General features: G+C 36.7%; 1 protein-coding gene across 2 annotated transcripts in view; it reads left to right on the top strand.

Moving 5' to 3' along the window:
• The window catches only part of GRIK1 (glutamate ionotropic receptor kainate type subunit 1), a 168,119-nt gene that overhangs the window by 120,023 nt on the left and 35,031 nt on the right, over nucleotides 1-13,065 (top strand). For both annotated transcript variants that reach the window (XM_069870936.1, XM_069870945.1), the window contains exon 8: nucleotides 11,727-11,834. In XM_069870936.1, the coding sequence (XP_069727037.1) occupies nucleotides 11,727-11,834 (108 nt within the window). The remainder of the gene's footprint in view (nucleotides 1-11,726; nucleotides 11,835-13,065) is intronic.

The raw sequence follows: 13,065 nt of genomic DNA, 5'->3' as shown, positions 1-13,065 counted from the left end.
ATATTTTAATCTTGTAGCCCTTATGGAAGCATTTGCAGAGAGTACACCTTACTTGTGCCCAGAAAGAAAAAGGAGGTCATTGTCTCTCTCCAGAGAGGAAATAGGGAGAGAAAAGATGAGTACATCTTTCCTAAAAGTAAAATGTGTGTAAATATGAAACAATTATTTATAATCAAATGATCATATTCCCTGATCATGTCCCCTTTAAAGCATGAGAGAAGCCCCAAAATACTGATTGTCTGTACTTCAATTATCATCTAAGCCAATTTGAGCTCCCCTCACTCAAATCCAGAAACATGTAAAAGAATGACTGCGTAGAAAATTATTTCAGAAATCCCTTCAAACAGAATCACACACACAAATCTCAAAGATTAAAAGAAACCTGAAGCATTTACATCTACATTTCAGTTTATGTTGTAGTTTTGACAAGGTACATTTCAAGCACATCTGGTTAGTAGAGACCAGGAGTGAAAACAGTCTGTCTAGATTCTGCATCGAGTAATTGAATACAGACTTCTTTTCATGGTGTGACATTAAAAGCTCTCAAAAATCCTCTGAGCTGAACCAAATCTTTGTGTAGGCTAACATAATGAAAACAGAAAGCAACAAGATAAGTGGAGTTGTTTTTTTTCAGGCACTATCATGTCTGTAAAACTTTCAAGCCTCTGTCTCAACTTGTTTGTAATAATTCTTTTGAGTGAAGATGTCCCAGTTGGACTGGAAAGCCAGTCATGTTCAAATGCCTTTAGGCTCAAGATACTATTTCCTTAGAATTTATAAAGGGTTTTGCAGCCTTCTGCTAGTTGATTCTTGTTTCCACAAGTAAGAAGTGGCAGGCCTCATGGAATGTCTCTGGTCTGCAACAAAGACAAAGATTAGTAAAATTAAGTCTCTAAAGAAGCCTGCTTATATTCACACATCATTTTTCATTGTTAAAGTTTTAAATTGAGACCTTCAGTTAGCTTATTTGTATACACGTTTTACAGTTTTTAAAGCGTCTAGCACTGCGTGACTCTGGTCTGTGGATGAGTAAAATTATTTTAAAAAAAAGAAAAAGATTTATCTAGTCTTTCACTTTACAAGAGGACAGCAACTGACTCAGCATCAATAAGTGAAATTATGCAACAAGGCCATCTTTATTATCTTGTGTTGTTATTTTGTCTGCCTTTTGAAACAGTGATGTTCAGGGTGTGATACTCTGTGTTCTGGTTACATTGGCTATAAATTTTTTTATTTAATGTTTCTTCTTTACAAAAATAGAAAAAAAACCCAAACCTTATCTATATCTATATAGGTACAGAAGAGTATAAATCCTGAAATTTTCTTTTCAAAACTCAGGGCATTTAAGCAATTGACAGCCTGACTCTGTACAGAAAGAGACCTCTCCATCAGCATTATTAGAAAGACTGGGAAACAGAAAGGCTGGGCGGAACCACTTCTTCACATAGACTAATGACCATAGATAGCAACAGGATGGTGGACTTTGTCATACAGGGACTACCACAACTGTGTAACTTTTAAGCCTCTGGCTCAACTTATTTATAATAATTTTTTTGAACGGAGATGATTTGGTGTGTTAGCTTCTTGCTAGCCCTTGCTTGCCTCCAAAACCAGCTGCATGTCTACCTCATCTGTGCAAGGAGTGTACAAGTGATTTAGAAACTCCTATTTGTCCTGAAGTATCTGCTGTTTACACACTTGTTCCAGATCTGGCTGATCTACAATAAGAAGGTGGTAGATTTCACTGTTTTCTCACATTTTTTTGTGCCATTTTGCAGCTTTTGTATTTTATTCTTCAGCATATAAATGCTTAAAATTTTACATACTTTAAACCTCTGAACTGTTTGATGTTTACTCAGCACTTCAGATGCATGGCAGGTTCCTACTCTCCCATTCTACTCCACCGGTGCAGATGAGATCCTACTGGTTTGGTTTTCTCTTGGCACAGAGGAAGCAAGCAACCATCCCCAGACTGCTAGATTTTCTGGTGCAGGGAACAAAAGACAGAACTAATGAGTTGATGATGGCACAACCACATCCAGATTGGGTTTGTCCAGATTTAATGAGCCGACTAACATTTTGAGAAAGAGACAAGAATGCACGAAGTCTTGATTAACTGGTAGCAAATCACAGGATGTAATTTTCAGGGGATTCTTGATAATAACTAACTAAATCTAAACCAAACATAGAATAACACTGGAAGAAGAAGGAACTGAAGGTTTTTCATTACAGGAAAAGTAAAAATTTGAAGTAACACATAAGGGAAAGCAATCCATCTGGGGAGATATTAATCAATGTTTTTTGGTCAAAATTGGCAATATCTCCAAACAGAGGAGCACAAAACACCTTGTAAGGGAGCAGGACCTTTCTTTTTGTTTTATGGCCTTCTATTGCTAAAAAAGTAAAAATGTAATATTATTTTCATGAGGCTAAAAAATCTGCAGAGTGGAACAGAAAAAGCTGTGAGCAGTACAAAACTCTGGATGTCAGAAGACCTGAGAACTCAAACTCTCCTCTGCTGTCTGAGGAGGGATCTGTGTGTCAGTTGCCGAGTCATTTTGCTGCACAGACATCTCTGTGCATGTAGTGGGAAAGATGACAATATTCCAGTTCCAAAACATAAAATAACATCTCTGCTGCTGCATCTTTGTCATCACATTTTAATTTTGAGTTGATTACAGCATCTATAGATACTGGCTGTAGCTATTCCCTCGTCTCTGGTGCTGCAATATTTAATTAATTGAAAGAAATAGTTATATTTTTCTTATATGACTTCTCTTACCAGATAATTTGATATTAGGATTTGATCCACTCTCATTAAAACAAACATTTTTCTTTTCTTTATTTTTTAAAATGTACTTCTTATCTATGAAGTAATGAATGTATTTCTTATACAAGGCTGTTGCTATCTTTTACTTTGAACTGAAAACTCTTCAGTAGAAGAGTAAACAAAACAACTGCTAGAACTGCATCCCATGATGATTTATTAGCAAAAAAGGTCAGCTTTCCAGGAAGATGAGGTTAATGGCCGAGGTTAATGCCTATAGGAATTCCTATTCTGAAATGAAATTTTAAGTGGAAAATCACTTAATTTAAGGAATGATCCTTAAATTTGCAGTTTGCACAGTTTGCAAAATAATGGTCTTATAACTTGTGTGCAAAGAATAAATACATATTGAATTAATAAAAAAAATATATGCAAGGTTCTGATACTGTGATATTTAAAATCAAAACCAGAAATTTGACAAAAAGATTATATAGTACATATTTTCTTCCATTCCTTTTTACTTTCTTAAATATTAGCTGGAAAGTAGATTTGTTTATTAAAAAATGAGCAAGAATTACTGTAAATTTATTTTATCTGAGTATGTGGGGGATGTTTTAGATTTGCTACGCAAAACCTTTTTTGGAACTTTCATATGTCCTGGCCTACTGAGGATGCTCATCATTTACTCCACACTGATATTTTTATTTAAGTCTTAGTGCATGGGCTAAACTGGATGATACTTATTTGTACTGGAAAAGCTCTCAGAAGCCCCGATTCACATCACCATTGAGCCATTCACTGTGCACAGTCTTTCCTACAAAAAGCTTACAAGATAACTGTTAAATGCAGATGATTTAGGTTTTGGAGCAATGTACTCTTATTGAAACAACCTGTTCTTCAGCCACACAACCTCCTACTCTCTCATTCACAGGTTTGCCAGCACTTTGGTCTCATTACCTCAGTGGAAATGACACAGTGCTTTGCACCACATGAAGCCCCTACTGGCTCCTTGTCATCCCTGTTGTTCAGTGAGCTGATGTCACTGTAATAGGACAACAGCTTAGCTGGGGAGGATATTTCCCACTCAAGATAAGATGGGTGGGAATGCCAGACCTTTGGCTTTGGCTCCTGGCCCTGCCACAGACTCTGTGCAACCAGAATGAGCAATTCACTTCAGGACAGCTGCAAAACTTATGTCGTGATTACCTGATGCGGCAAAACTGGTCGTTGCTTGCGTAGATGCTTCCAATGTGCTGAAGTGATCAAACCGTTCACTATCCATGCTTGTAGCTATCACATCACTCTAAAACAAAAGCAGCAGGGCCTAGAGTCTAGGTGAAGAAGTCCTGTAGCTGGAAATGCTGTGATTCCCTTCTGTAAAAGACAGATGACGTCTTTTCTCTAGTTAATGTATTTAGTCTGTTATCTGTGTGGAACAGGATTTCTCTACATGCTGTCTCACCTATACAAGCGGCAACTGTTACAATATGATCCTAATCCCCATTAACAGAGTAGTGTAATGTTATGGTAGATCATAGTCAACAGTAATCCCACGCAGACACTTTTGTGACAGTTGTGTTTGTGCATCATAAAATAGACTCTGCTCTTATTAGGAAGAATAACTGGCAAAGTCTGACCTTCCTTTCTAATTCTCCACACCCACTCCCTCATGTCTGGTATTGATATAAAGCAATCTGGTAGATGTAAGCTTTAAAGTAACTCAGACACTTTTCAAACATATGCTCTGAGATGAATCCACCTAACCCATCATCCTCAAGTATTGAGGGTTCCTTGTCAAATTTGTCACACCGAAAACCTTTCATATGACTATCCCTGAATGCCACTAAGCTCAGCTACTGCTCTGGAAATGAGTGCTCTTGAGAGGCTCACAGAACAGCCTGTGACTTTCCTAAGAAATCTCCCTTTTCTATTTACCTGCTATTTCTCTCTCTTGCTTCAAGACAGTGGTGTGCTGTCTTCTAACAGATGCCTAAACCCTTTCCCAAGAGCAAGCCTCCCCCACACCTCTTTTCCATTCCAGCGCTGCTCAATAAAAGCCTGTGACTGTTCCAGTCTTGGACCTCTTCTGAGTAAAGACACTGTGAAGTGTCATGATTTTCAGAGGGGTAGATAAGACCCTGTAATGGTGAATGTTGAAATTCTTCTTACTATATCTGTTATGCTACATTTGGACTAGGATAATGGAAAAGTCATACACTAATTCACTTCCATAATCCTTGGAGATCTCTTTTAATAAGAGGATTAATTCTAAAAGCTGTTAAGTTGATGTGTGGCTCAAAACATGTTATGATTTCCACTGTAACTGGAAGAAATATCACTATTGCTTAAATCTATGAACTGTCTATGCAATTGTAGTAAAGAAAGAGTTTTCTATTCCAAAAGGAAAGAAAACCAAAGGAAAATTAAACTAAACGTTTCCTTGGTCTTTACCATTTTGGTTAGTAGGTAGTGGTATCTTTATTTATGGTATTGGAACATTTTGTTGTAGTACAGTGATCTGTGATATTCTGAGCATGTGGCTGCAGTAAGTTTAGGTATGTCTATGTTTTATACATTTTTCTAATATCTGATTTTGTAGACAAGAAGCAAAAGTTTGGAGTAGGGAAAATACCCAACATGAAAAACAGAGTTCCCTCACTGTCTTGTGTCTTGCCATCAAGCAATATAATCAATGTCCTCTATATATGTGCATTAATCATTGTCAATAATTCTGTAGAATTATTCATCAGAGTTCTGCTCTGTTAATAAATCTAAGGCCTAATCGAAGAGACATCATTGCCACCTCTGCATTTGGATGCCAGTTAGCACCACAGCCTTCATCAGAAAGTTTTGATTATCAGTTTAAAATTAAAGTAGACTTTCACCTTCTTTATAAGCAGGCAATGCTGATTAAACAGAACAGGTCTGCCGCTCTGGTACTCCTGACATGCTGTTTGAGATCCCCATATGTACTTATCTGCCACATTTTGCTGCAAGCTGAAAGATGCCTTAACCAAAGTGGCATGGAGACAGCAGCACTTGGGGTGGTTCCTTTGCTGTCGTGCTTTCTAGGCTGCTGCTGTTTGGCTGAAGGAAAACGTTCTAGTGAAATGGTGGCTAAAGAGAATTAGGAAGTCTCTGTTCAGGACAGGACTAGTTTCCTTTCAAGTTGCTCATTTTGGTAGACTAGCACAGAAGCAGAAAGATTTACCTGATCTCAATCCAGACGCATAATACATTCATTTTAGAACATATATGTCCAAAAAGACTATGAAGTTATCCTGTCTGCACCATTGTGCAATGATAAGTGAGCAAATGTAATGTGAGGAGTTGAGTGCTTCCTGGCTTCTAGGTCAGGTGATTGCCAATATCTTTTCCCATTGCTTCATTCATCATTAAATAAAAAAAAACCAAAACAAACAACTGCATGATGGTGGTGTAAGGTGTAAGGTGTAAGGTCATACCTTTTATTTCAAAACTGTGGTTATTCAGAAATGTAAATTGAATCGATAACTGATGTTCAGTTTTGCCTAGTAAATTCTGATAATAAATAAACAGATTAAAACACCAAAAACTGAAAATACAAATATGCTCAACGTATATATCCATAATTTTAAAAAAGTTTAAAAAAAATCAGTCTACTATCTTGCCTTTGTAGGTTACCTTTAAAATGCTTGGGAAAGAAACCTACCAAAGGTCAAGATAATTCCACTGCCTTAACAGGAAAACTGAGTAGATGGGAAAATATTGTCTAATTGGGGAATTGCTCAAATTAGTTGCAGCAGGTTTGGGTTTTTTTATGTGCCTAGATGTGTTTGTAGGGCTTTTGAATGAAGAAGACTGTCATTTAACATTGCACTTATATCCAAGGATAGTTTTTGCATAAGATGTTGTTTATCATCAATTTACAATACTTTTCTATTTAAAAAGTATTCAGGCTTCATCAGCAGATGTAAAGTGTCTGAAAATCTTGCACAAAGTCAGGTTGAACCTGGTATTGTGCAGGGTTTTGTAGCTGAACAACGAAACAGTTAATTTTCTGCCACAATACTGTGCTAAAATAACTTTTCTTCTAGGCTCTTCACTCAGAAGTTTTATCAACTCCTTTTGTCTATATACTTTAAAAGTTTGTTAAGAGTTATAAAAGTTTTTCCTTATAACATTTAAAACAGATTCAATATGTACACATTTTGTAAGTGATACAGTCACATTTTTATTTTAATTTGGAGGCGTCTATTTGTGTCTCAGGTGTTTTCTTCTAACATTAAGTCTCGGCCTATGTTCAAAATAGGGGGGTTCTTATTTTGTTGAACAGTGGGAACAATAAAAGTTTAAAACTTGAGTTTGAAATTCTAAAAGAGATTGCTTGATTAATTATAAGTGGAGGTGTAAAGAATAGATTCAGGAAAACTCTTATTTCACAGATTATTGGAATAAGTGGAATACTAATAGAAGAGCAGAGATGTCTGCAGATTATGAAACATTCTTAAACATAATAGTGTTAAAAGTTAAAACAAGATTATGCCTTTGCATTTTTGTATACCTGGGCACTTTGAACACATTAAAAAAGACCTTGAAAAATTTAATTTTTTCTAATCTGAAACACAACTATCTGGTATCTGTCAGTGTGTCACTAGGCTCAGAAAGAGAAAATATGCCGTAGGCAGATAAACGGTTAACTCAAATGCTTGGATAAATTTATATTGAACAAGAAACAACAAATACGTTATAAAAACAATCAATTTGTCTGAGAAGGATTGACATGCTTTTGTGCAATGTATTACCTGCTATATCCCATTGAGTCTCTATCACAAAGCTGAATATTTACTTAATCAATGCATTTTATACACTGTGCATTATGATTTCTTGATCTAGTCGTATCTTGCTAATACAAATCTGGAAATTTGAGGTCTGGTAGAGACAAAAGAAATAGAATATGAAATGTACGTTTTATTTTACCTTATTAAGTCTGGTCACAGCTGAACTAACTGATTCTGTGGTTGAACTCTTGACTGGCTTTGGCTGAAACTAAGGCTGCTGTACTAATAAATTCAAGATGATGAACTCAAAATTGATATAAAGATCGCATGATGGTGATGTGAATTGATAGCAAGCTTCTGGAGAATCTGCTCTTAGAATCTGAGTCAGCATGATTTTCCAGTTGCTATAGTTTTCTACCCAGAGATTTATATGTAAACCAATACTGTAATATGAGTATTTAACCCCACATTTCAGTTTCTGTTTTGGCCACAATCTTAATTTTTTTTAAGCAGTAAAAAGTAGTTTCACAGTTTTAATTAGGTTGCTTTGCCTATTTTTGCCATGTCAGGTACCTAACAGCCTTCAGAAATGGCTGAATCTCTAATCTATTCTATTTACCACCTTTTCAATGATAAGCAAAAACAGTCTGAGTAGCTGCTGGTCCTGTATGGTTTGCTTCTCAGTTACCAAAAGAAACCAGTATATTGGGTTAATTCTTCATTTTGTTTAATAAACAGGAGAAAGTCATCAAATGTTTGCAACTTAGAAGTAGGAAAAATAATTATCTGTTAAAACACAGTATTGAAGAATGTGAGACCTTATTTTGAACACTGTTATTGCACTACTGCTGCAAACAAAACTCCCTAAAGAGCATCTCATCACAGTTCTGATGTCAAAGGCAGCCTGCGACCTTGCATAAATGAGATCTAAGACAAGCAAAGGATGTTACAAACAGAAGCCACTGAAAATAATGTTTTTTAACTAAGCTGCAAGCTCTGCTCAAAATTATACAAACAGAATAAAAAATACATACTGCCCCTAAGAGTTTCAAATTGTACACTTAGTTCCTCTAATATTAAAGCGAGGAAAGAGTGCAAAAAAGCAATTACTTTTGATGAATTACATGATTAGATTCTGATTCAACTTTCATTATATCCTCTAATATTTAACATGGAGTGTCACTAGAAACATTAAAATTGCTATAGATTCTGCATATAAAAGCATGAAATCTCATTGCTCTGCTAAACAGCGGTGTGGTTGCTGACTATTCACAGTTCTGCTTCATTTCTGTTCATTAATTGCATATGAGAACTGTGCGATTGCTGCTTATCCTGTTTGCCTGAACACAGGACCTAAAGATACTCACATCCTTGGTTTACCTGCTGGGCATCTAGAAGTGGTTGTATACAGCTTTGATTTTGAAGCAATTATACCTTTCACTTTCTTTGCATGTAGCAGGGAGTTCTGTATTAGGACTCAAATTATATTAAAAGCTTGGTAGTTTTACCATAGCCTTTCAAAGGCCTGGGCTGGACTGTAGATTTCTAGCTCATTTCTCCCTTTGTTTCTGAAGGAAAACTTTTGTTTGTGATCAGGAAAGAAACATCACCTGTCTGTCTAGACCTGCTCATACGCAGGTGCCACAACTGTGTTGAAGTCAGAAACAAAGATGCTCACTGGGCTCAAGCCCAGTGTTTTATTTTTACTTGAAATAAGTACAATGAATAAAATAAAAATCAAAAATTAATTTTAAAATTCATGTACCTTATAAATAGGATCTGAAAAACTTGTTCAGCATTTGAGTTTGACTCTTCTGAAACACAATCCCTGACTCATGTTTGTAATTTAAGTCACATTTGGGTCATTATATGGTGGTCTAAGTGGGATTTAAGTTAGACAATGGCCATATGCTCTTCTCTGATACACTGAAATTTGAGCATACACATATGCAGCTTATAACACCCTTTCTTTCCCTTTTTTTTAGTATGCAGGTAGAAGCATCAGTGCTGATTTTCAAAGGAGATCTAGCATTTCACCATATAAATCTTTTTTACAAGATTGGAGATGTAGGCTGCCGGTACTATTTCAAAAAATAACATATTGGTTCCTTTATTCAAGATCATATCACGTTAACAGAGAAGCTGGGCATCTGATATGTAATCAATAAATGTGAGCATTTCACAGAAGCAAATTGCCCTCTGAGGAGGAATTGATCTCTAAAGATCATATTTTAAAAAATGTTCCATCTTTATGAATAAGAGATGGGGTCATGTCAGAGTAATAAAGACAAACTGGAAAAGAGATATTATATAATGAAATGCATTCATATGTGTTCCCTCCTGCTGTCCTAATTATATCAGCATAAAACCCCAGAAATGTTTCACTGTTTACAGCTGAGATTTTCATATGTTCCTGTGTTATTAAGATGGAAAGTCTCATAACAAGTTGGTTACATTTGTGCTTTTCCATGCTTCAAAATCCTGCTATATTTCCACAAAATTCTAGATGCACCAGATTTGTCTGAGACACATGGTGCTAACATTCCAGCATCTGAGATCAAATCCTTCAGATTCTGAGCTAGAACTTAGATTTAACAGAAAGAGGAGACACCATTCTGTAAGTATGTTGATTTTTAATGCAGCTTTCCTTATGTCGTCCATCTACAACAAATTAGATGAAGCAAATAACAATGTGCAGTAGAAAAGCTTGTCATTTAAAAATTATTTGTCTGACACGTGAAGATACTAGGCCGTCATTTATCATCAACCTTTCTTGTATCTTTGAAGAATTTAATCTAATGTGGAAGCTCCCAAAAATAGATTATAAAAATTGTCTTCAGTTTGAAATCCATCAAGTACTTTCTTTTATAGATAAGCTTCAGCTCTAGGGAAAAAATGGTGCCTATGTGAGAGACAGATAGATCTCATTTAAAAGAAAGCGAGTTTGCTGCAAAGTTCATGAGATCCAGGAAACAAATTGCAGAGAAAGTTAGTTGCGGACAGTGGTCCTGCTGCACTAAAGAAGCCTTTGCCAGCACAGGGAATCATCATGGCTATACAGAGTGATATCTTAAGTGCTTTAACTTACCCCTGATGCCAATGTTTAAAACAAGGAAAATGTGATTTCACTTAATTATGATTGAACAGTAAAATGTTGTTGAAACTGATCACATGTAACTTGCACACTGTACTTCAAGCTTGTGAGACTTGAGTGTACCTTACACTACAAGTTTTTTTTAGGTCTGTCTGACTGAACGCATTTTTCCAGAGATCCTGCTTTTAGAGCCATCATCATCATGCCATCAATACCCGTGAGCTCGGGCAGTGGTGGTGCTCCTACAGGAACGATGCACCTCATTTATTTACTTGGGAACTTGTGTCTTCTTCTATGAGGGCGTTAGTGAAACAATTCAGCAAAGTCCAGGACATTAGGAGTCCGGTGCTGGTGGGGGGACATTTAACCACAATCTGTCCAAGAAATCAAGCAAGAATGACAAAAACCCTTCTCTGCTTTATGTGTTCCTGGAAAAATCTGGAGTTCTGGGCTCTGAGTAACAGAGGGAGTATGTATCACACAAGACTAGGAAATACACAACTCAAGTGCTGAGAAAGCTTTGGTGATTTGGGATGGTTAGCTACATTCCTTCAGTTAAGGACCTTCTGGAGACTCCCATTCAGCACCGATTGCCATTTGTTACCCATTCATCATGGAGAACTTAACAGGACCTGGGCCGGGGTAAAGAGGATCACTCCAGTGGGGCTGGTGCATTTCGGCAGTTGTACTCCAAGATTCAGACCCAAAGCATGGACAGTGCAGACTCCTTTTTTAGTTTCATAGTGAATTCTCATGCAGTGCAAAAAACTGCCTTGTCTAGGCGTGTGTAATACGTATTTTATTCTCCTTGTCTCTTTCTTCAGTATATCTTTTTATATACAGTATGTATATAGACATATGTAAATCAATATATATAAACTGTCACAGACTTGTGACTGATTGTAAATCCCTAAACATATTGAAGACAAACTGTAGAAAAAAAATGAAGAAAGTGTTTTTTATCAAAGTAACAAAGCCACATATGTTTAAAAAAATATTTGGAAGTGATTCAATGCGACAGTTAATTTAAAATGCAATATTTATTATGACTTCAGAGTATTTCCTACTAATCGCTACAAGGAAGAGTTTTTTTGTGTTCACACAGGCACGATGGGATGGCCTGACAGGGCGCATAACCTTCAACAAAACAGATGGCTTACGGAAGGATTTTGATTTGGACATTATTAGCCTCAAGGAGGAAGGAACAGAAAAGGTAACCAGATCTTTTGTAAAACTACAACAAAAAGGTAATTTTCAAAGGTGTAGGAGAGACTTGAATCTCCTGTGCTTGGGGTTAAAATCACTATTCTTAAGATTATTTAAGTCAAAGTTAAGACAGAACTACTAAGATTGTTTTATTATTTTACAGTGTGTACTTTGCATTTTGAGGGATAAGTTAGAAATTTGGTACTAGAAATAATTGTCTAAATGGAAATAATTATTTTAAGCGCACATAATCTTAAGTTCTTGCCACTGTAACTTTGTGTGGTAAATTCATATATGTAGATAAAATCTAGACTTATCTTACATATACTGCTTTTAATAAACATGATATGAAAGAGAAAGTAAAGAAGATGCTTGACTAATAACTTCAACAAGAGTTGACATGTACAAATTCTTCATGTTTTTGAGATTAGATTGGTTCTTTTTACCTAAAATCTCTGCTTATCACAAACTGTGCTCAAATGGTGACACTACAGGGGACTAAGTTAGTTGTAGCATCTGTTTTTGAGAGCAGAAAGTTCTGCATGACACAATTTCAGAAATTGGTTCTAGAAAGCTGCCTGGCAGAGAACAAACCGGGTGTGTTGATTGACAGCCAGCTGAATATGAGCCAGCAGTGGCCCAAGTGACCAAGAAGGCCAATGGCATCCTGGCCTGAATCAGAAATGGTACAGCCAGCAGGACCAGGGAAGTGATTCTGCCCCTGTACTCAGCGCTGGTGAGGTCGCACCTTGAATACTGTGTTCAGTTTTGGGACCCTCACTACAAGAAAGACTTTGAGGGGCTGGAGTGCATCCAGATAAGGGCAACAAAGCTGATGAAGGGGCTGGAGAATAAGCCTTATGACAGGCAGATGAGGGATCTGGGGTTGTTTAGCCTAGAGAAAAGGAGCCTGAAAGGAGGTTGTAGCAAGGTGGATGTTGGTCTCTTATCCCAAGTGACAGGTGATAGGACAAGAGGAAAAGGCCACAAGTTGCACCAGAGGAGGTTCAGTTTAGATATCAGGAATTATTTCTTCACCAAAAGACACTGGAACAGTCTGACCAGGGAAGTGGTGGGGTCACCATCCCTGGAGGCACTTAAAAAATGGGTAGATGAAGTGCATTATTTAGTAGTGGGCAGGTATAGTTGGACTTGATGATCTCTAAGATCTTTTCCAACTAAACGATTCTATGATTCAAATGAAAGACAAAAGAAATTTACATTCCTTCAGGACGCTC

The sequence above is a fragment of the Phaenicophaeus curvirostris genome, chromosome 1, assembly GCF_032191515.1.
Source record: "Phaenicophaeus curvirostris isolate KB17595 chromosome 1, BPBGC_Pcur_1.0, whole genome shotgun sequence".
In the NCBI taxonomy this organism is placed as follows: Eukaryota; Metazoa; Chordata; class Aves; order Cuculiformes; family Cuculidae; genus Phaenicophaeus; species Phaenicophaeus curvirostris.
The sequence above is the reverse complement of the archived record's forward strand: the minus strand, read 5'-3'. Positions and strand labels throughout refer to the sequence as shown.